Consider the following 24,673-nt stretch of genomic DNA (forward strand, 5'->3'; position numbering starts at 1 on the left):
AACCATTCTCTTTGGAACCACCTCTCAGGTAGTTGAAAAGCAGCTATCAAATCCCCCCTCATTCTTCTCTTCTGCAGACTAAACAATCCCAGTTCCCTCAGCCTCTCCTCATAAGTCATGTGTTCCAGACCCCTAATCAGTTTTGTTGCCCTTCGCTGGACTCTCTCCAATTTTTCCACATCCTTCTTGTGGTGTGGGGCCCAAAACTGGACACAGTACTCCAGATGAGGCCTCACCAATGTTGACTAGAGGGGAACGATCACGTCCCTCGATCTGCTGGCTATGCCCCTACATATACAGCCCAAAATGCCATTGGTCTTCTTGGCAACAAGGGCACACTGTTGACTCATATCCAGCTTCTCGTCCACTATAACCCCTAGGTCCTTTTCCGCAGAACTGCTGCCTAGCCATTCGGTCCCTAGTATGTAGCGGTGCATTGGATTCTTCCGTCCTAAGTGCAGGACTCTGCACTTATCCTTGTTGAACCTCATCAGATTTCTTTTGGCCCAATCATCCAATTTGTCTAGGTCCCTCTGTATCCTATCCCTGCCTGCCACCGTATCTACCACTCCTCCTAGTTTAGTATCATCCGCAAATTTGCTGAGAGTGCAATCCACACCATCCTCCAGATCGTTTATGAAGATATTGAACAAAACCGGCCCCAGGACCGACCCTTGGGGCACTCCACTTGATACCGGCTGCCATCTAGACATGGAGCCATTGATCACTACCCATTGAGCCCGACAATCTAGCCAACTTTCTACCCACCTTATAGTGCATTCATCCAGCCCATACTTCTTTAACCTGCTGACAAGAATACTGTGGGAGACCGTGTCAAAAGCTTTGCTAAAGTCAAGAAACAATACATCCACTGCTTTCCCTTCATCCACAGAACCGGTAATCTCATCATAGAAGGCGATTAGATTAGTCAGGCATGACCTTCCCTTGGTGAATCCATGCTGACTGTTCCTGATCACTTTCCTCTCGTGTAAGTGCTTCAGGATTGATTCCTTGAGGACCTGCTCCATGATTTTTCCGGGGACTGAGGTGAGGCTGACTGGCCTGTAGTTCCCAGGATCCTTCTTCTACCCTTTTTTAAAGATGGGCACTACATTAGCCTTTTTCCAGTCATCCGGGACTTCCCCCAATCGCCATGAGTTTTCAAAGATAATGGCCAATGGCTCTGCAATCACAGCCGCCAACTCCTTTAGCACTCTCGGATGCAACGCATCTGGCCGAATGGACTTGTGCATGTCCAGCTTTTCTAAATAATCCCTAACCACTTCTTTCTCCACAGAGGGCTGGCCACCTACTCCCCATGCTGTGTTGCCCAGCGCAGCAGTCTGGGAGCTGACCTTGTTCGCGAAGACAGAGGCGGAAAAACAATGAGTACATTAGCTTTTTCCACATCTTCTGTCACTAGGTTGCCTCCCTCATTCAGTAAGGGGCCCACACTTTCCTTGGCTTTCTTCTTGTTGCCAACATACCTGAAGAAACCCTTCTTGTTACTCTTAACATCTCTTGCTAGCTGCAGCTCCAGGTGCGATTTGGCCCTCCTGATTTCATTCCTACATGCCCGAGCAACATTTTTATACTCTTCCCTGGTAATTTGTCCAATCTTCCACTTCTTGTAAGCTTCTTTTTTATGTTTAAGATCTGCAAGGATTTCACTGTTAAGCCAAGCTGGTCGCCTGCCATGTTTACTATTCTTTCGACACATCGGGATGGTTTGTCCCTGTAATCTCAATAGGGATTCTTTGAAATACAGCCAGCTCTCCTGGATTCCTTTCCCCCTCATGTTATTCCCCCAGGGGATCCTACCCATCAGTTCCCTGAGGGAGTCAAAGTCTGCTTTCCTGAAGTCCAGGGTCCGTATTCTGCTGCTAACCTTTCTTCCCTGTGTCAGGATCCTGAACTTGACCAACTCATGGTCACTGCCTCCCAGATTCCCATCCACTTTTGCTTCCCCTAATAATTCTTCCCAGTTTGTGAGTTTGTTGAATTAGGAACACTATTGTAGAACCAGTCAGTGTTTTGAAGTAGATGTTAAGAAATGTAGTCAGTCAGCTGGTATCATCAGTTATTACCATGTCTTTGCACCATCTGGGAACTTGCAGTCTTAACCCCAGTCTTTCAATCTTTGCAGTTATGTAGGTTTTCTGATTTCAAAAGTGACTGTCAATCACAATTTTATTTGATGTGCTTAAAAACAAAAAAGAAAAAAGAAAAAGAAAAATTGTTCATAGGGTCAGGCAACTTCAGAATCTTTTCCCCATCTTGCAATTATATTTTCTGTATCTCACAGATTGTGACTTGCATAGGAAATGATCTTCTGATCTCCATTCTTCATCTCATCTCTTAAAATGGTACCGAAGCTAACCAGACTACATAATGATTTTGGAGTAGGGCATAATATGAGATAGTGGAAGAGTCTTCTAATTCAGATTTGAGGTCTTGAAAAAGTCTTCTGAAAGACACATATCCAAATACATTTAGCACCTTGTCTTGTCAATGCCTGTAAAGATTTACTTAAACTTGAAAACTCCTTTTTAAGTCTGGAATGATAACTTGCCATGCCTAGAAAACTATTCAGTTTCCCAACATAACATTTCTATTTGCTACTTTAACTGCTTGGACAGAATAAGTATGACGAGCCATATTTGTAAAGGTATTTAGGTGCCCAAAGATGCAAATAGGTGCTTTTGAAAATCCCACTAGGCACCTAGATGTCTAACTCCCTTTGAATGCAGGCATCTAAATAGATTTAAAAATCTGGGTTGAACAGTTTCTGAAGAAAAAAATATATCCATAAACTTACTTATAAGATTTACTTTTATAAAGTCATATTGAAAAATTCAGACACTAAAAAATAATAATAAAAAATCCTTCATTACTTTTGCTCTTTTCAAATTTCATAATTTTAATGATTATAACTACAATATAAATAATATATATGACCATCACTACAGTTTAAATAATTGGCTCTTATCAGTTCTTACATTGAAAGACCTCAGCTGTTGAGCTTCCAAGAGTCTTTTATGTCTTCAACTGTCATGTGGAGGCGGTCTCTCCATGCATCTGGAAGCTTCATCTAGTTCAAGTTGATGGTCCCTTTGTTTAAATCCTACTTTGAAACTGCCATTTAAGAAGGAGCAGGGTCAGTGTACTTGTGCCACATCAGCTGTCCCTAATGAGCTTTAAAAGACGGTACCTTGGCCTAGAGAAGGAGACACCCGGAGTCCCCTCAAAGGGGAGTCAGTGAGAGCCTGAGAAGTGAAGGTATAAAATTCCCTGGGGATTATAGTTTAGGGTGAGCTGAAGAAATGTTGTTCGTTTTACCTCTGCTGAAAAATAAAAGTGCCTAAAAGAATTTGTTGGCATGACAGAGGGGCTTCTGTAGGCTGGGGAGAAGCCCTGCCATGTTACATTGTGTTTATTAGATGTATCATGCCATCTATGGTCAAGGCCGCTTTGGTGCTGCAACAGACTAGAAATTCTGCAGCAGCTTCAGGTATATTCAAGAACTGAGGTTTTTACTGAATATGAAAATAAATATTGTCATATTAAATTAATTTTACTCTGCCCCTGAATTTATGTACTACTCAGGCCAGCATGGTGTGACACTCTGTCTCCATCTGGTGGTGGCTAGGCCACATAGAGGTTTATGAGCCTGCTACAGCCTTGGGTGAAAGAGGTAGGTCTTTTTGCTCAGGAAGTAGAGGTTCGTGCATTAAAATCCATTGGTCCCTATATATCACATTTTTGGATTGACAATATAAAATTGCATCAGGAAAGTTAACAGGGGAAGCTGGAGTTTTGGCAGCTGGGCAGAAAACATTTGGGACTTTCATTACTTGGAAAGACTTTGGACACATTTTGGGATTGTGGGATAAACATATTAACTGGATGGTTCTGTTCAAAAGATAAATGTACACTGCCAGGCCTGTAGTAGTAGTAGGAGTACCGGCTGCACCTGGTTAACAGATACAGTATTTAGATATTATGGGGATGGGTGTGACAGTAACCCAAAGATAAATAACAGTGTATGGAGACCCCATCTTAACAAGCTTTCCTCGGAGTTTGTCGTGGCATTATGTCTTGCAAAAGCCTCCAATGAATGAGCGGTTCTCCACCGCCCTTTGAACAGTGTACCCTCTCCTCCCCAGGGCTGCTCAGCCTACACAAGGGCACAGCTGACACTGTGGCCCAGATTCTGGGTCCTATATGCCACTCTTGTGGTTTCAAGGGGTCATAAAGAGGTTGGAATGACATTCCCTCCCTCCTGAATGGCTAGAGTGTGCTCTGCTCGATGGTTCTGAGCAGTGGAACAGCCCATAGGAAACCATGGGGAGGCCCAGTGGCTGCTTTGACTTTCTCAGGTCCTGTTCTGGCTTGTGAAGCAGCCCAGAATCTGGGAGTTTCAAATGGCTAAAAGACACCTTTGCCCTCCTGATGCCCTAACTTGCATGTTAGGCACTGCACAGAATTTGGCCCCATGTTCCTTTGGGAATTGTTGCTTTTGATTGTGTATCTTTTAACTTAGTTACACATATGGTTTTTTTCATACCAATTTCCTTTCCTCCAAAGTGTTCTTTGGATATTTCACAATCTCATACCAATTTCAGAATATCAAGCAGTTTCATCTAAGACCTCGCAGATAGTCATCTCAAAATTTGTGCATACAGTAGATGAATTTTGTTTCATCATCATTCTTGTGAAAATTGCAGGTCCATGTCACTCAGCCTTTTCAGATATTATGCTGTACTCTCACGGATGTTTTTTTTGTCTGTCCTGAATTTAATTCTATTATTTTTCAGTTTCAAACTAAAATATTATGTCACTGCAGCTTGGTGCATCCCTGGTCCTTACAGTTTTGGACAACGTAATTCAGTACTATCAGATCCATATTCCATTTACCTGGTTTGATAATTAGATGCTACGGTTTTCAGATCTTGCAAGAACAAAGTTATGCACCATTATTAGATTTAGTGCAGTCTGAAACAGGTGCAGACTGCAACCTATATAGTTTATTAGTTATCAGAAATAAAAACCCTGATTTTATTTGTGTTGTTGCATTAACTAATCGGATGCATTTTATGTTGTACACCAAAGCAAGACTGGAAAAAGTACTTAGTGAATGTTGTATTTTTTCCTCCAATGTTCGCATCTCCATGCTGAGATCAATCTTGGAATATAATCAAAAAATTAATTGGTGCCTTCCTTAGTATATGAATGGCTATGCTATAAAATGTTGTAAATTTCAGTTTTTTTTAAACTAAAAGAGAAAAGCACATGTTTATTATATTACACAGTTAAAATATTTATTCAAGAATATCATGGTCTGATCAACACTGCAAAACCATTTTAGCAGTGTGAAATGCCAAAGTCTCTCCCTGTAACTCTCTTGAGAAACTCCACCTCACATTCATCTTCATCAGTAACGATGCCATGGAGCATAAAAGAGAATTTCCTGGACCCTTTGTTCCATGTCATCCTCCACACCTGGTGCTGCCTTGAGCTGTTTCTTTCAGGTCAGCTTACATGATCTTGAGCCATGTATTCCTGGGGTGCACTCCAGGTAATTTCCAGCCCGTGGACAGTAGCAATGTGTCTGCTCTAATTGCATGTGAATGGATGGATTCAGGAGTTTGGCTGTCATACTGTTTGAAGAACTTAGTTTGACTAATTGGGGGAGGGATAGCTCAGTGGTTTGAGCATTGGCCTGCTAAACCCAGGGTTGTGAGTTCAATCCTTGAGGGGGCCATTTAGGGATCTGGGGCAAAAATTGGGGATTGGTCCTGCTTTAAGCAGGGGGTTGGACTAGATGACCTCCTGAGGTCCCTTCCAACCCTAACCTTCTATGATTCTAATAGGCTGGCAGCTGCTCACCGAGTTAGACAGTATACAAGTATAGGGAGTTACTTTGTCAGACCATTCTGTTTTAAGGATTCATATTAAACAGCATTGGTTGAAGGCATGTAGGCATCTATTGTTATCATTCCCTGTGATAGTCTTGCTGACATAGAGGAGCACTAAGGTCAGCAGTTCGGTCTGGAAACAAATGTTAATTTGACAAATGCAGCTAGTGGAATCCCACACAATACCACATTATGCTATCCTCAAAGGAGGGGTAGATGGATGAGGCATATTCTGTACATAATTGTAACTTGGTTTCACTCTGTTATAGCTAAAAGATATATTCCATGTAACTGATGTAAAGAGTGCTCTTATAAGATGAAGGAATGGAGACATGATGCTTTGCTGGGAAAGAGGTTTTTTCCTCTATAAGCCCTTGTTATTATTCTCTTGTGTTTTCCACATATAACAGATACCTCATTTATCAAAATCCTATTGTCACCTGACAATACACAGAATGTTTACTTTAACTGGTTTAATCTATATTAACTTATGTTTTGTACACACACACACACACCTCTTAATGCCGTCGTTTAAAATTCTGAACACTTTTAATGCAGGAGCTGTATATTCTGAAATAGTCAAAACTGCTAATGAATATTATTTATAATTACTGTCATCATGTACTTAAGCAATTACCCATTTACCAGATCTGTTTGTGTACTCAGCAGATGGTGTTGTTTGGATAAAGAATGAATCATTTCCCCTAGAATAGGCACACAATGGCCCAACAACAACCTTTGCAATAAAACTAATTGTGATGTATCAAGAGTCTGACCCTCCATGAATAAAGTCAATGGAGTTTTGCTCTTCATTTCACTGGAAGCTAAACTGGCTCTTAATCAGTTATCATAGTTTAATCTGTTCTGATAAAAGCAACAGCATGTTAAGAGCATGAAGTGTTGTACTATCTGTTTTGTTTCTCATGTAGAGATACGACATTGTGCATAATACCAACCAGTGAATCTCAATATTACAAAATCCTTGTGAAATTTGATGCTCTTGTAGCAGTACCCTATGGCCAGACATGCAGAGACACAGAAAAACATGACCATAAGATGCTATATTGTCAATCAACAATAAATGGAGAAAACAGACTACATATAACTCCAAGTTTACATGATTTGACACAGATTTTCTATAGACTGCCCTGCAAGGCAAGACAGGTGAGCCACTAATGTGTGAAGAAATGTGACTCTGATAATTCTATTGGGCTCAATACATCAGTTTATGATACTATCACAAGGGCATTTAAGTGTCATCCATAAAAACCTGCTGAATTTTTTGTTAACGCCACCAAGAAAAAGTCACCTTCAAATACAAAACCAAGTCCCATCTGCCTTCAGTTACCTAATTATCTGCATAGATGGCCACAAACATTTGTGGTGATACAGCACAACTGTTTTTAGGCAGAAGTCTGCATCCTGACACAAACAGCCTAAGGACAGAAGACTGATACTTGGCTGTATGTTTAAGATCTTCTCAAGAATGAATCTGACTTTTGTCTTGCCTCAGAAAACCATATACTCTGCACAGGAACAACAGATAAGTAACTTATTCCCTCTTTAATGGCACATTTTACTCTATAAAGTAGCAAAAGTACTAACTTAATTTTTTATATTGTGTTTTAAAGTTTTTCTGTCATTCAATATTCCAGGGCTGTACATAGACTGTACTTATTGTTGTGAGCTTTTTTGTCTTTATTTTTTAGCAATACCAATTTTGCACACAAAGTTAGTTCCTTTAGTAGAAGCATAGAACAAAGGAAAAAAGTCTGACCTGGTATAACTCCACTGAATTCCATGGAATTACACACAGGAATGAATCTGGCTCTAGGAAAGATAGGAATAATAGTAAGAGGCAAATATGGCTCCACTGGGAGCTCTTTAACAACCTGAAAATCAAAAAGGAATCCTACAAAAAATGGAAGTATGGAGCACAAAAGAATAGCATAAGCATGTAGGAACAAAATCAGACAGACTAAGGCGCAAAATCAGTTACACCTAGTGAGGAAAATAAAAGGCAATAAGAAGAGGTTCTTAAATGCATTAGGAACAAAAGAAAGATGAAGAAAAGTGTAGGTCCCCTACTTAGCAGGGGACAAAAGCTAATAACTGATGACATCAAGAAAGCTGAGGTGTTTAATGCCTATTTTGCTTCACTTTTTACTAAAAAGGTTAATGCCAGCCAGATACTCAGCACAGTCAATATTAACAAGAAGGGGGAAGGAATGCAAACCAAAATAGGGAAAGTACAAATTAAAGAATATTTAGACAAGTTAGATGTATTCAAGTTGGCAGGGCCTGATGAAATTCATCCTAGGGTACTTAAGGAACAAGCTGAAGCAATCTTGGAACTGTTAGCAATTATCTTTAAGAACTCTTGGAGGATGGGTGAGGTTCCAGAGGACAAGAGAAGGGCAAACATGCCATTTATCTTTAAAAAGGGGAACAAATAAGACGTAGGGAATTATAGACCAGTCAGCTTAACTTTGATTCCTAGAAAGATAAGGAACATAATCAATATGTAAGCACTCAGTGGATAATGGGGTTATAAGGAAGAGTCAGCATGGATTTGTCAAAAGCTAACCTCATTCTGGGGTGTAGTGACAGGAGTGTTGTATGTAAGACATGGGGTGGGGGTAATTGTCCCATTCTACTCGGCACGGGTGAGGCATCAGATGGAGTTCCGTATCCAGTTCTGGGCACCACATTTTAGGAAAGATGTGGACGAACTGGATACTGTCCAGAGGAAAGCAAAAAAATTATAAAAGGTTTAGAAAATATGACTTATAAGGAAAGGTTAAAAACTCTGGGCATGTTTAGTCTTGAGAAAATAAGATTGAGGGGGGACCTGATAGGTCTTCAGATATGTTAAGGGGCTGTTAAAAAGAGGATGGTGATCAATTGTTCTCCATGTCCATTGAAGGTAGGACAAGAAGTAATGGGCTTAATCTGCAGCAAGGGAGATTTAGGTTAGATATTAGGTAAAACTTTCTAACTATAACGGTAGTTAAGCTCTGGAACTGGCGTCCAAGGGAGATTATGGTATCCCCATCACTGGAGGTTTTTAAGGACAGCCTAGACAAACACCTATCAGGGATCACCCTAGGTTTATTTTGTCCTGCCACAGTGCAGAGGGCTGGACTTGATGACTTCTCGAGGTCCCTTTCAGCTTTACATTTCTAAGATATGATGTCTTTTTTATCCACTCCCTCTAAAGATTTACTTTAAATATTTCATCCAAACAAACTGTCATAAATATAAAGGGAAGGGTAACCATCTTTAATACCCTGTAAAGTATTTTCCATCCTGATTTTACAGAGGTGATTCTTTTACCTTTTCTTTAATTAAAATTATTCTTTTAAGAACCTGATTGATTTTTCATTGTTCTAAAGAGCCAAGGGTTTGGGTCTGTACAAATTGGTGAGGATTGGATTATCAAGCCTTCCCCAGGAAAGGGGGTGTAGGGTTTGGGGGGATATTTTGGGGAAAGACATCTCCAAGTGGGCTCTTTCCCTGTTCTATGTTTAAAACGCTTGGTGGTGGCAGCATACTGTTCAAGGACAAGGCAAAGTTTGTACCTTGGGGAAGTTTTTAACCTAAGCTGGTAAGAATAAACATAGGGGGTCTTTCATGCGGGTCCCACATCTGTACCCTAGAGTTCAGAGTGGGGAAGGAACCCTGACATAAACCATGAAATTTTTCCAGTTACAAAATTTTAAACACACACTTAGTCCTCATATTAGCGTTCTCTAGCCAATTAAAAATTCTTTACTCAACTTTTGAATTCAAACAAGTTTTAATCTTGTTCTAGAAATGACTATGCCTGCCCCTGTTCTTCTTTACGAGAAATGTTTTATGTTTCTTCAAGAATTTATTCAGTTAGGGTCCAGTTTTTCCTCTGGCTTGTGCCCAGGATGGAGGGTGCAAGTATATCCCATGCACTGGCCAGAGACAACAGAAATCCTTGCATTCAGGGATGCATATTACTCCAAAAAGGGCACAGATGAGGTAAGGCCATGCACCCTGAGGTGCTCACAATCCCTTCACATACTACTCTTGGGGTGATGTAGTTTTGCATTATCCTCTATTCAGGGCTGGGCCTAAAATGATACAATTTGAGCCCTGTGTATTGATCAAAATTTCCCTTTTCATAGTCCTTCCTGCCTCATTCATAAACAACCAACAGCAATACTGCAAATGTCCACTCTTCCCTCTTCCACAAAATGCAGGCCTTGTCTACACTGGGGCCTACCAGCCAGCAAGGGAGCCATACTGATGTTACTGTTGAGGCTACACCAACATCACTGTATGCCAACACCATGCACTGTAGACACACAGAACTAATGGCATAAAAAACTACGATTTGCATCACTGCTTACCCTAAGAATTTGAAGCCAGGGTAAGCTACACCACTGCAAGCCAGTTTACTCCAGTGCAGCACCATATAGTCCTCCTTCCAAGACACATGTCTTTTCTCTCCCCATAACACACTTTTGATTTCTCTGTTGACCTTTGTGTAACCACATATGCTTATTCTAGGTGAAATTCAGAGTAATTGGGCGGCATGTGGGGAACTCTCCAGGTGTCGGAATTCACAAGTTTCTTGGTTTAATGCTGGAACTGAGGCCACATCCCTCAGTACCCCCTACAAAGGCATTCCCAGCCACTGGATCTGCACCCCTCCATTGGTCTGCTCCCAAATCCTCCTGCTGCTGCAACTGTTTCAGAGCCAGTGCAACAGGTGCCTCCACGATGCACAAGGGGTGTGGTGTCACAACCAGGACGAAGGTGGTCAGACCTAGCGGTTGGAGCAGGAGTTGGGAGTCAGCCGAGTCTAAGGCAGGTCAGAGGGTGAACCAAGAGTCAGGTGTCAATCAGGTTACTAGGAGATGAAGGTTGTGCACCAGGTTACAGAGAGCAATTGAATAGCAAAGTCAAGGATAAACCAGGGTCAGAAGCCAGAGTCTAGGCTCTCTCACAAGTAGGATCTGAAGCAGAGGAAGGCAGGCCAGGTTATTGCTCAGACAGCTCTCCTTCATGGCTTCCTAGTTTAAGTACTGGTATTGCCCAATCATCAGGTTGTCAGGTTCTGCCACTCAGGTCCTGCTGGGTGGTACTTCTGGCCTATCTCCATGCCCCTCCCACTTCCGAAATGCTCCCTGCGCCAGGGACTGCAGGGAGAGAGGTGTAAGAGCTAGTTATGCTGATTCTAAATCCACTGGCTACTTGAGGGTGGTTTCAAACTCCTTTGCAGTGTCTGAACAGCACAAAGGGAGCAGAGACAGGTGGTGCCGCAGTCTGCTCCAATACTCATTAAGGGATTAAATAGTAGGGGCCAAAGTTTAGACCCTGATTCCTCCATAATGCGGAACCATCAGGAGTTTCATGGCCCACTTGCTTGCAGAAGTTATACAAATGTTATACAGAAGTTATACAACTTTCTCATGATGTAGAAGGTTCCCTTCTGAGGTGGCTTTATAATGGATGTAAGTGGAAGCCAGGCCCTAGGGGTGACATTCAGAGAGGTGCTACAAATGCTCAGTGTTCCCTTACTGCTTTCTCCTCCAGTCCAGTGCCAGTGTTCCTCTCTGACAACTAGCCAAGGGGGATTTCAGAGAGGTCATGCAGGCCAAGAAAGGATCTCTTGGTTAACAGCAGAACTAAGAGTGGTCCTCCCAGGCAAACATGGCAGGAGGGTGAGAGAGAGAGCAGGGTGGTGGGGGAAAGCAATTGGGAGATTTGGAGGCAATTATACCCACCCTCTGATAGAGGGTTTGCCAGCCATTTGTTACTCAGAGTTGCAATTTAAGAGCAGTGAGACTACTTAGTTTTCAGTATGACCCTTTCATTTTTAAGTGGTGTGTAGCCAGGAGATTGAAAATTTTCTTTACAATATGGAACACAGTGCTCTGATATTTGCCTTTGTCATCTCACAATTAGATTACCATAACATACTATATCTGGGGCTTCTTCTTAAATTCATTTGGAAGCTGATGCAGAAGGTGCCAAATCACTTCTTAAATGAGTATCTAACTGTGTGCATATTATACCAATACTCTGTGATCTGTATTGGCTGCCTGTTCATCTCTGGGTGGAGTTCCAGGTGTCAGTTTTGACCTACAAAGCTCTAACTGGCCTAGGACCTGACTGCTTGAGAGATTGCCCCTCTCTCTGTGCCAGACGGTCACTGCTGCAACCAGTGGATGTGCTCAAGCTGAAGCTTTCTTAATATAAAAGGAAAGGGGATTGTGGCAGGGCATTTTCCATGAGAGCCCCATTGCTTTGGAAATCGTTCCTTGCTCTCTGGTCCAAAATAGTCCAGGTTTGTTGCCCTTCTTTTTATTGGGCTTTTGGGAAGGGAGATGTTGCTTGAGAGTGGTATTTAAGGAAGGTGGGGTATTTTTCTTTATTTTTTTCCTTTGCTGGGAGCTCTAATTAGCTACTGTCACATATGTGGAAGTTGCTGCTGGTTTTGTCTTTCTTTGGTTGAGTTTAAAAATAATTGTCAAGGAAAAACAGAGACTAGGATAGGTGTCTTTTGTCTGTGGTTATCATCCTGATTCATAAATAATGTTAGGCCCCTTTGACAAAGGGTGCATTTATTTCTGTTCTAAACCCTACGGGCCTTATCCTCCTACTGCCTGCCTAGTGGAACTGCACAGAGGTTACTCCTGCCTTGTACGTAAACTGTACAGAACATTTAATGTTAATCCTCTAAGAGGGGATAAGAATGTTTTGAAGATGTCCCTTCATTTTGAAGGAGCTAGAGTATTTCTTCTATAGTTGAAGGCTATGATTAATCAATTTGATATGCCTAAAACATTGCACCAAATTCTGCTCTCAGTTACATTAGTCTGAGCCAAAGGAGCAACTCCATATTTGCAGTAATGTAACTGAGAAGAATCTGACCCACTGGAAGGAAACAAACAACCTTAAGTTGTATGTAAATGATCTGTAAAGAATTCAGAAAGCAGTGCATGTGAATGAAGAATTCTTTTTGGAGAATAGACAAGTAAAAAAGAAAGCATTTTGGCTGCAAAATTGGGTAGCGGTTTTAAGCATTTGAAAGACAAATGACATTAGAGAAAAGACTGGGTTAACAAGGGAACACTTGAAGAAAGTCTAATCTTAGCTGGCATGCTGACTAGGAAGGTCAGCCCAGTGCACGCGTTCTCAGCTGGAGTCGGGCTCCCTCTGCCAGGCCAATTGTCCTCTGCACTTCAGATACCAAACCAAACTGAAGGTGCCTTCACCCTGCCAGCTCCTTATATTCCAGCAGCTTAAAGAGAGTTTCCTTTTTCCTGTCAACTTATGTATAATTTCCTTATGCTACAAAGAAGGGAGGTTGTGTGTGTGAGTGCCTTTTTTTTCCTCTCAGAGTAGCACAAGGCTCTTTAGAAAGCAGTGTAAAGACTCATTCTTTAGTACTGTGTTCCCAGCCAGTAAGAGTGAGTCACTTTTTAAAAGAAGCTTTAATTTGTATTTTATTGATTTTCATACTCATCCTTCTGTAAACATGAAGAATGCAATTATGATCTACCTGTTTATATTTTAATACTAAAAAAATTCCTATTAAGAAATATAAAACATTTGTGATTTAAAATACACTGTGAAAAATTCCAGTTTGTACACACTTCTAGTTTATATATATGTACATATAAATGTCATGAGCAAAATTTACATAGGGGAAAAGAATCTGAACAATTTTCTTTTCAGAGTAGGTATTTAGGGCTAGATTCTAATCCTGATTTCACTGCTGTAAATCCAGAGTAACTCTAGAATCTGGTCCTCAGTCTATTGAAACAGTGAAATTATATTAGCCACCTTTCTGGGCCAACTTTCCAATTGTCAGTTTAAATCATATAGTAGCCATTTATTTTATTTCAGTTCGAGGACAGCAAGAATTGTTTAGCATGTTTGAAATCTGTAAACAAGTATTTCCTGAAGATAAGCAGGTATTTTACTAGCCGCACCACACCTGCACATTGTCAACTGATCTGGAGGTTGCAAGAAGACTTATAAAGGCTTGCTCTTGCCTGAGACGCTAGTCTGCTATTTGATCTCCTTGATATCCTGGAAGTGATTTCAATTTATCTCAGACCATGAGGCACACAGGACTGAGTTTGTATCATAGGGTGGGGAAAAAAGATAAACAGAAAAATGTGTAAGCTTATTCAAGGATCATAGTGGGAGGAAGGGGTTTTAGGTTTTGTGTATTCTTTTAATAAATATTACCATAGCCCTTTTTTGTAAATGTCTCAGCAGTTCAGTTTGTTTCTGGGAACATAATTCTACTACTTTTTAAAGATTTCAGTATTTTTAAACTTCAAAATATTCCAAATTCAGTCCTTGGAAATTTTCCATGTCCTTAATAGCACATATTGAATATATTGTTGTGGGAAATGAAAGAAGGATATCAGAATTTGTTTAAATGAGATGTTGTAACCACTGAAAAGATTTTTTGATCTGTTTTTCATCTATTTTACCAGCACAAATAATTTTTTTCTTAATTTCAAAACTAGTTTGCCTTAATGTCAGACGGCACTTCTGTGAAACACTAGGCAAATCAAACTTCTAATTGACATATGCCTAGACAAATTTATAATTTACTCAGAGTTAAATCTTAATTTGATGCAAATAAAACTTAATAAATGAATTTATGAAGCAAATCATAAAGGATCAAAAACAAATCATCATACTATCTATATCTAAAATACAAGATTATGAAAACAGTAAAAGGCCTGTGCCTGCATTTCTCTTGCACTCACACCTCTCCACTGAATTGACTGACAGTTTAGGTGTGCAAGAAATGCAGGATTTGTGCTCCTTGGGTAGAATTGCCACTTGTAATAATTTTACCTTTCCCGCTGTGGAGATAGATTACCAAGAACATATAACTTCTTATAGTTATAACTTAAAATGGTATCACATAAGTTTAAAAAGCAGTTCTTCAGTTAGCGTGTTAATAAACCAATTCTTAAACTTTGAAGTTGGCCAGATTTTATTTTTTAGATTATCAGTTATTTTGGAGATGATGGGTGGTTGCATGATTAAAACATAGAATTGGGAATCGGGAGTTCTGGCTTCAGTTCTTGGCTCTTTCACAAACTTTCATCGTGACGTTGGGCAAACCACTTTCTGCCTTGGCTTTCCTTTTCATTGCAAAAATTCGGGATAATACTTCACTAGCTCACAGTAATGGTATGAGGCTTAATGGGAGTTCCACCTGTGAAGGACTTACAGATCCTGGCTCTTAGTGTTCGCTGTAGTACAGTATACTACAGTGTTCGCTGTAGTGTGTTTGCTTTAGTGTTCACTGTAGTACATTGATAAGAAAGTGACATATTCTTAACTTGCAACTGAAGTCCCTATGCTGCCCTCTATCAACACATGGAATTCACATTAACATCAATAGGAATTGTGTACATGCATTTAGCAGATTATGTAGGTTTAAGTATGAAAAATATAAGTTGAACTTAAAAAAATCAAATAGCATGTGATATCAAATACACAACTTTGAACAACATCAAAAAGATTATTTTTATAAGGGAGGGGAGAATTGCTATGTAAGTGGGAAATGTTGAATTCTGTAGCTGGGTCCTTCTGTAGACTTCATTAGCTATACAGCAATAGCACCATAGCACAGTGTGCACGGCTTTCAGTCACTACAACAAACTCATCTCCTGTATCTCAAAATACAAAGTTCAGGATACCTGAACAACCTCTTTCTGTCCATTTTTAATTTCCATTTTCTAATTTCTGATTCTCATCAGGAAGTCACTATCTCTTTTTCTTCATCTGGTAAACTATTCAGATAAGATAAGGGGGTGGAAATATGACAAAATAAAAACTTACAGTGGATAGTACTCCTGATTATGTCTATTACCAGGTCAAATACGTATAGGAAAGGATCTAATAATAACACAGGTTTCATAGGAGGGGAGTTAGTGTAAGGGTTTGGACTCAAGCAATCAGCATGTTTTGGGGGAAGAATTATTGTAATTAGTGAGAGTAAACATCTCTGTTTTTCAGCAAAAGAACTATGAAACATAAAATCTGGCTGGCAACTATCAAATGAAAAACACTTTTGTAGCAAATATGCATGTTTTAAAATTTGTCATTGCTTATCCACATAAAGAAAATGAGACATGACAGTTCTTTGTTTACACAGGGCCGGAGGTACTCCACTGCATAATTAGGCAATGTTTTATCAATCAAATGATGATAGTCCTGAACAAATGGTAAGAACTAGTGTCACACTTTTTAAACAGTCTCATTAATGACTTTCTACAGGACTACTGGAATAATGCATATAAATTGTCTTGGTCCTTTAAAATTCCTCCTTTCCTGCACGGTATTTTCTACCCTTCAGGACGTATTCCATTAAATAACAGTGAATTAATGAAAAAACCCTAGGAGACCCTTCCTGCAAGACACGAGGAATTTTAGAGGGGTAGCACCATTTTCGAGAAACAGATCAGTAGAAGGTTTCAGAGTAACAGCCGTGTTAGTCTGTATTCGCAAAAAGAAAAGGAGTACTTGTGGCACCTTAGAGACTAACCAATTTATTTGAGCATAAGCTTTCCTGAGCTACAGCTCACTTCATTGGATGCATACTGTGGAAAGTGTAGAAGATCTTTTTATACACACAAAGCATGAGAAGGATTTTTTTTTTAAAAAAACAGCAGCAGTCCACAGTACCAGCATTAACATCATCATGCTCAGCTATGCTTTCCTTTTTCACAAATTAGTTAAGAAACAGGCCCTCAAGAAATGGGACACTTTTCCCAGTTTTAGCATTTATCCCATCAAGCTAAGTATTTTATTTCTGTCTTTACTACATTCAGAATAGTTACTCCAATTATGACTCTTCAAAGCACACAGTAAGCATCAAAAGCTGTTTCTCTCTTATACTTCGAGCCCCAGCCTGCTCCTTTTGAAGTCAATGGCAAAATTCCATTTGGCTTCAAGACTATACCCTTATTCAATATTGTATTGTGTATATGAAAAGTTCTGTTTTATTATAGAGTATAAACTGTCATTCATTAACAATTATCCTTGCTTCTTAAAATATGGCAATTCACTCTGAAAAGTCTAAATTTACTCTAAATAGTACAATAAACTAAAATGAAATGGTCATAATAAGTAATGATCTTAATAAATAAGAATCTTAATATGAGGCAACTTAACTGATGTAGTGAACAACACTCTAGAAGGCTAACAAGCCTCAGCTGGTAGAAAATAGTAATGTTCACATTTTTAAATTATTTCAATGTCAGAGCAATTTTAGAAACTTGTGTATTCCTGTCAAGTTAAATTTCGGAAACACAATAATTGAACAAAATCTGTTTTACCATTACTTGAGACTACATCACCAAATTTAAACTATAGCCAGAGCTCTGCACAACATACATTTAATATGCATATGCATATTCTTCTTTTCAAACAAACCATTTTGTTTCTTTTATCAAAGCTTTATTTTCACTCAATTTAGCTCCCTCTCAATATATGTTTATTATTCACACAGCATCTCTTACCTTGTTTGTGTTACCAAGTTTCACGCCCATAGGTGAAGGGGAAAATTAATTCAGAATGGTTCCTCCCCCTCCCCCCCCCCCACACCACTTGAAGTTTGGATTGGTAATCCCATCAAAGCATCTTTATGGTAAGGAGTATGTCAACAGGAATAAAAAAAGTATGGATAAACACATTCAGCATCAGATATACTGTATCCAGATGCAGAGAACTTGGACTCCTCTGTAAAAGTACATACTCAGAAATGAAGACAATTTATAGTCAGTAAAATTAGTGCCTTGTACTAATCGATTCAAAACACAAAAATCAAGACAAGCAAATCAGTGACCAAACATAAATAAATAAAAATAAAATCACGGTTTTTTCGTTCAAAATTTTCCCCTTGTACCAACTCCTATCCTCAAGCCCAACACAACTCAACACATACAATAGCAAGTGTACAGTCTTTGATTTATCTGCAAGCAGTTAAATAGAGACTCAGTTGAAATGTTCAAATCACGCGAGTATCTCTTGTCATAAAGACCAGGGCAGGGCTAGAGGATCTGACATAAAGTAATAATTATCTGACATATGAACAGCTCTTGTACTTCCAACCACCTGTTTCAGCACAGGGCTAGTTGGATCAGGAACACGTTTAAACTACTGTTTCCTCCGCATGTTCTGGGTGACGGATTTATTTGTTCTGAATGACAGAAAACAGCAGCGCTGTATTTGAATGTTAGCGCTGCATTTTACCCGCTCTCGCTGCTTTATTTTATTACCTTTCAAAACCCTCGACAGATCAGTTAAAGATTAAATCGGCAGCACTTCAAAGCCTTGTCCCGGGACGGCAAAGGTAAAGTTAACGTCCGTGTAGCTCTAATCCAGGTTTTGCTGTTGCCTCACTTTTAATTACCCAATAAATGGCACATCATATAGCAATCCTGTAAGTAAATCAGCCGGTCTGGTTTGGGTAACGCTAGGGCAGACCGACGTCTCTAAACGCTTTATAACCAATTTCTTGATTAAAAGGCGCTTAGGAACGAACTGAAGTGGTGGCTGTGGAAATGGATTCCAACTATTCAGCCCTGGAGCAAGATAGTGATCGGGAGCATCGCCTATGGAGGCGGCTGTCAGCAGGCTCGGGTTAGCGCAGGGAGGGCAGGCACAGCTGGGCTTTCACAGCGCTCTCCCGAGGGAGCCGCTGGCGCGGAGCCGCTCTCCGCCGCCTCCCCAGGTGCGCCATCGGCCTCCGCTAGGCTGAGCGCCCACCTCGCAGGCAGCTCCCCGGCGGTGCCTCGCTCCCCACCCTTGCAGCCAGGGGCCGAGCGCCAGCTGCCGGTCCCCACCCCCCGCGGTCCCCACAGCGGGGGCGGCCACTTACAGGTAGGAGGTGAAGAGGCTGAGGTTGGTGGGCACCGCTGTGAGCCCCCGGTCGGAGCAGTCCGCCCTGAGGAGCATCCCGTCCTGCTCACACTGGCACAGAGCCGGGCAGCCCCTCTGCCGCCTCCCGGCGGGGCTCGCCAACCCCCCGCTGCTAGCCCCAGGCAGCCCGAGCAAGCAGAGCAGGAGCAGCGCGCTGGGCGGGCAGGAGGTGTCCATGGTGCCAGCGGGCGGTGGCGCTGGTAGCCGCTGGGCTCTGCACCGCTGTCCTGTAGGGCGCTGTTTTCACCCCCCGGCTCAACCGGAGCCTGGGAACGAAGCTGCCGCAGCCCCAGCTGCTGCTGCCGCTGCAAGGAAGGCGCCTGCCCCGGCGCGGGGAGCTGCTGCTGCTGCTCTTGCAGCCGGAGCCTGGCCTGGAGCGCGAGCTGCTGGAGCCCGAGCTGCCGCCGGCGCGCTGCGCTCTGGAGCAGCATCTCAGTTTACACGCTGTTTTAAAGAGCCGCAGCCTGCCCCGCGCGCCCACTGACGCCGCCCAAGCTTTGCCCGCGGCCGCGCTCCTGGGGCCTGCCAGCGCCTCTGGGAGTTCCAGGAGGGGGAGGGGCAGGGGGAGGGGGGCGTTCTTGGCCCCTACCTGCCGCGCGTGCTGCCTGTGGAGCGCGGCAGGCGGTGCACAGAGCAGGGCCAGTCCCGGGGAGCGGCGGCGGCGGGCTGGGCCTTGGAGCGCCAAGGCGTGCGGGGCAGCCCCTGCCGGCTCAGCCCCAAGGCGAGAAAAAGGAGTAGGGCAGGGAGCTGCTTGCAAACCAGCAGTGCCGCCAGGTTCCTCCTGGGTGCCACGTGCCGCCTGTGCGGCGAGCTCCCCCAGCCTCAGCTGGGAGGCACGGGCTGAGAGCAGAGGGGTAGTATTGGGAGACCATGTTCCCGAAGTGACTAAGCCTTTTTGGCTCCTTTGAGTTTTTACCCTTAGGTCTTATCCAGTATTTAGATGAGATCACACAAGGGAGGCTTCTTGGGAAGTTTAATTTCACATGGAGTTGGCCTTGCAGTAAAAAGCACATTTTGAGGACAAAAACAAAAGGCGTACTTGTAGCACCTTAGGGTAAACTGAATGCATCCGATGAAGCGAGCTGTAGCTCACGAAAGCTCATGCTCAAATAAATGGGTTAGTCTCTAAGGGGCCACACGTCCTCCTTTTCTTTATGCGAATACAGACTAACACGGCTGCTACTCTGAAACCTGTCGTTTTGAGGACAGTTTGACTGGCCTCTGAAATGATTTCAAGTCAAATGCCACCACATGGCTCCAGCTTCTGACAGCACATGGGACCCTCCTCCTCCGAAGTCAGACAATCCCACAAAATTGGGGACAAGCAGCCTGTATGTGTTGTTATTATTATTTATTACTGATACTTCGGCTTCATGGGTTAGCACTGCAGAGATAAGTAATTTTCAAACGTAAAAATGATATAGGGTCTGGGCTGTGTAGAAATGTGGCACATATTGGGCTTGAAAGGAAAGACATTCCTCATTCTGGGGGACAGTTTAGTGGCATGTCTGACCTGATCAGACCAGCTGAAGTAACACTATACTTACAGAGCAGGCAGTTGTCTAGGGCACTTTAGTATCTGATTAATTTGAGTGGCTACAGGCTTTGAGGGGTGTCCATTTACCAGTTGTCATAGGACAGGAAAGCTTGTTGCACCAGTCTGTAAACTAGCATCACCTTTACTCCAGTAAAATGCAACACCAAAGCTCATTCTTTGCAAGAGTAGAAAATTCCTGTAACATTTGCTGATTTCACATTTTGAAAAACAAGCTCTAACATGATATGCATAGTGATTTTGTACTGATCACACAGCTATACAGTATTTATTTTATTTATTTAGGGTTAGAGCAATATAAAAAGTGATCATCCTTTTAAAATACATTTCAAAAGCTGAAAGCTAAATTAGGGGCAAACTTCTGTTGTCTTTCTATGAGAACTGGGTGCGTAACTCCCATGTGCGCCTTTAGAGATCTCTCCCTAAGTTAATAAGGTTTGGATTTGCAGCGGTGTAAATTGGTGTAGTTCCATTGACTTCAGTGAGGTGGTGCCAATTTATACCAGCTGTGAATCTGTTCCTAAATTTCTATTCATCTTAATAGCTCTGTAGGAGTGAGACTTTTATTTCTCAAACTCAATTAGACATGAGTTTAGGTAGTAAATGTGTCCTTATGGTACATTAAGCCATATCTATTGGCATAAAGCAAGTCAAAATTACATTTTCAGTTTTATGGGGCCAATCCTAAATTTTGATTGATGGTCAGGGATTCTTGTCATGAACAAGGAGAACCTTGCCCATGGTAGCAATCCCCAGCCTTTTTCTGCACCTTAGATGGAACAAAAGATGGATTTTGGCTGTGGGAGGCATACAGGCAACCTTGTAAGACAGAAGATGCATCAGATCCCACATGTATCAAAATGCATTTTGCACCAGTCACGAGCCCCAGATTTGTGTCTGGTTACCAGTTTACTAATCCAACCCCCACTCCTGTCCCCACTGAAGTCAGTAGCAAAACTGCATTTACTACAATGGGAGTAGGATTGTGCTGTTTGTGACTAACTGGTAGATCAGACTACCTGGGTATTGGAGAGCATTCATGAAAGGATTATGGCCCTGATGAATTCAGAGGATAGTCCAAAATAATGGCCTAATGAGAAGTCCAGGAAGATAGCATATAAATGGATATATCTAGTTTGTAATTCTTGTTCCCCACTGCACCATCATTTGATGTAATATGAGATGCATTGGTAGCCTTACGCTGGAGCAGAAATGCTTTATTTAAAATAAATAAAAATAGCTTCTATTCTTCTGTCATGTAAATCCATGTCCACCAGAGCACTGAGAGACTCTCCTTTGCAAACACCCTTTCATGTGCTCATGATAACAATGTCTGGAAGTACAAGGGACATGTAAGGCATGAATGGATGGGGAGAAAAACTGTGCAGGATACAGTGTTTACTCTGTGCAACCACTGAGACACCTTGGCACCTGCCTCAGAGAGCAGTTTCCCTATTTGACCGCTTTGAGTGCTGCTTACCGCTGTGCAGGATAAATACCTTTGTTTTTGAATTACATGATTTCAGAGTAATCCCTCACTGAATACCATTGAATAGGTTCATGCTTGTGGGCTTGTTAAATGACAGATATCTGAATACTTTACTTTCATCTATGTCAAAATGGCAATTTCAAAAACATGCATTGCATGCCACTAGAATGTTTAATACACTTTGCCAAAAGATGCCAGAATAACTTTAGTTAATAAGTAAATATTTTTTCATAAGTACAGTGAAATCATATTTACACAACTTGGTGGGCTATTATAGACATATATAATTTGTTCTAAAAGGTAGAGTCCATTGTTTACCCTGCTCATTTCATGTTGAGGATATAATCAGTAGTATGCTGGATATCTACTTCCTTCAGATAAACATAGTTTAATTAATTAGGAGGGGCAGAGAAAGGTTTAACTATATATTTAATTTAGGTATTATTTATTTTGCATGAATACTTTTGTTCAGCTAATACATGACTTTGAAATATTAAAAAATAAAACATAGCTTTATTTAATTATACCTAATATAAGCATTAACTTTTAAAAGAAGACTGTTTTAAAAAACTCATTAAAAGCAGGATGTGGTGGGACGGGGCACTCTGTATGACTAAATTTAAGTCAGACCATTACAGTTATTTTGTTTTAGTATTTCTTATATGTAAAGTCCCTTGTTTCCCCATAAGGAAGAAAGAAAAACAAAATTTGTCATTTGAGATAATGCATGAGTAGGGCTCTACCAAATTCATGGCCATGAAAAACACATCACAGACCATGAAATCTGGTCTTTTTTGTGCTTGTCTCCCCATACTATACAGATTTCACAGAGGAGACTAGCATTTCTTAAATTGGGGGTCTTGATCCAAAAGAGAGTTGCAGGGGAGTTGCAAGGTTACTTCTGCGTTGCCTTTAGAGCTGGGCGGCTGAAGAGTGGTGGCTGTTGGCTGGGTGCTCAGCTCTGAAGGCAGTGCCCTGCCAGAAGCAGCACAGATGTAAGGGTGGCAATACCATACCATACCACTCTTAGGTCTGCGCTGCTGCCTTCAGAGCTGGGCAGCTGGAAACTGGCAGCTGCTGACTGAGGGCCCAGCTTTGCAGGCAGCAGCTCTGCCTTCAGAGCTGGGCTCCCAGCCAGCAGCTGCTGCTCTCCAGCTGCCCAACTCTGAAGGCAGCGTTGCTGCCAGCAGCAGCATAGAAATAACCATGAGACCCCCTCCACCCCAGCTCCTTTTTGTGTCAGGACTCCTACAATTACAACACTGTGAAATTTCAGATTTAAGTAGCTGAAATCATGAAATTTATGATTTTTAAAACTCCATGACCATGAAATTGACCAAAATTAATTTGGTAGGGCCCTATGCATTAGTTGCTGTTATTGGTCCAAAAGGATATAAGTGGTACGCTCACAGTTCCTCAGAGGAGCTTACAATTTCTTTGGGAATGATCCTTCAGAGCAAATATGTTTCTAACATTTAAGCATATTCTACTGTCGCTACAATCCTGGCCCCATTGTTATCAATGGCAAAGTTCCTATTGACTCCAGTGGAGCCAGAAATGGACCCTTGTTTCATAGCTGATAAACACAGCTGATAATTGTCTAAGCTGCACTATCTGTAAGGTATTTTACTACACTGGGGAGTCTTTAATGTGATCTGCAAGTATAAAAGACTTTCAGCTCATTTAAAAATGATACATAAAATAATGTACCTGTATTTATGGTTTATTGGTACAGTACACCATATTGATGGAATTTTGTGTATTTACAGTATTAAATGCAATATTATATACATGTTGTCAGTGCACACACAAAAATATAACAATTCTTAATGTATAAATTTAAGTAATTTATTAAATCTGGATATTTCAGACATATCATGGATTAACAGCCTGCAAAATTAGAGGCTTACACAGAAGCTGCTTTTTAAAATACAGGAGTATAAAAGAACATTGGGAAGCACCAAACTTCTAATATTATTTCTCTTCTACAGCTTAGAATGATTGAAAAGATTTTTAAAACTGTGGCTAAAAACATCTCCCAGGATGAGAATATAAATTTCAGCCGTATAAAATTCTAACACCACCATCTCGTAACAGTTGCCACAGCCTAAATAGGGTTTAAAACAGAAGTGTCAACAGAATACAGCAGCCACTGTTTAAATATTAAAGAATTTTCAATTCAGTGACAAACTAAAAAAATATGATAGCAAAGGAGGAGGTAGAATTTCAGATGCTGGGTGTGCAGTAGCTTTGCCAACCCTCCAGGATTGTCCTGGAGTCTCCAGGAATTAAAGATTAATCTTTAATTAAAGAATATGTCATGTGATGAAACCTCCAGGAATTCATCCACCAGAACTGGCGACCCTAGTATACAGTTTAACTGTATTAAGAGAAAACTTCACTTCTTCCCTCCTCGTCCAGACATGTTGAGCACCCTGAATACAACAAAACTGGGTGGTTAAACTGCAGGGGGCCTGCATCCTTTGCCCACTGTGGAGCTGAGCTCTGCATGATTCTTCCAAGTCATCGCATGGTTTAATCAGAGAGAGGATTCAGTGAGGCTGTGCAGTTCCATTAATACTTGGACTGCCTAGCGGCTGCAGAGCAATACTGCTACAATCCTGTGACCCGAGGAGGAAGATTTCTTTCCCTCTGATCCCTGCAGAATATCTCTAACCTGCCAGAGTTCTCTGAGATGGCCTCAGCAACACTATTTGCCTTTTATTTTTATCTTGATTTAGGATTTTTGTCTATACCTGAGAAAGTCAA

At 41.4% G+C, this 24,673-nt stretch overlaps 1 protein-coding gene across 2 annotated transcripts in view; it reads right to left on the reverse strand.

The window, feature by feature from the left end:
* The window catches only part of LGR5 (leucine rich repeat containing G protein-coupled receptor 5), a 127,431-nt gene extending 108,168 nt beyond the window's left edge, over positions 1-19,263 (reverse strand). For both annotated transcript variants that reach the window (XM_084636860.1, XM_084636859.1), the window contains exon 1: positions 18,820-19,263. In XM_084636860.1, the coding sequence (XP_084492986.1) occupies positions 18,820-19,037 (218 nt within the window). In that variant the 5' untranslated portion in view covers positions 19,038-19,263. The remainder of the gene's footprint in view (positions 1-18,819) is intronic.
* Positions 19,264-24,673: the final 5,410 nt, after the last annotated feature.

Source organism: Lepidochelys olivacea, assembly GCF_965140295.1.
Source record: "Lepidochelys olivacea isolate rLepOli2 genome assembly, chromosome: 1".
Taxonomy (NCBI): Eukaryota; Metazoa; Chordata; order Testudines; family Cheloniidae; genus Lepidochelys; species Lepidochelys olivacea.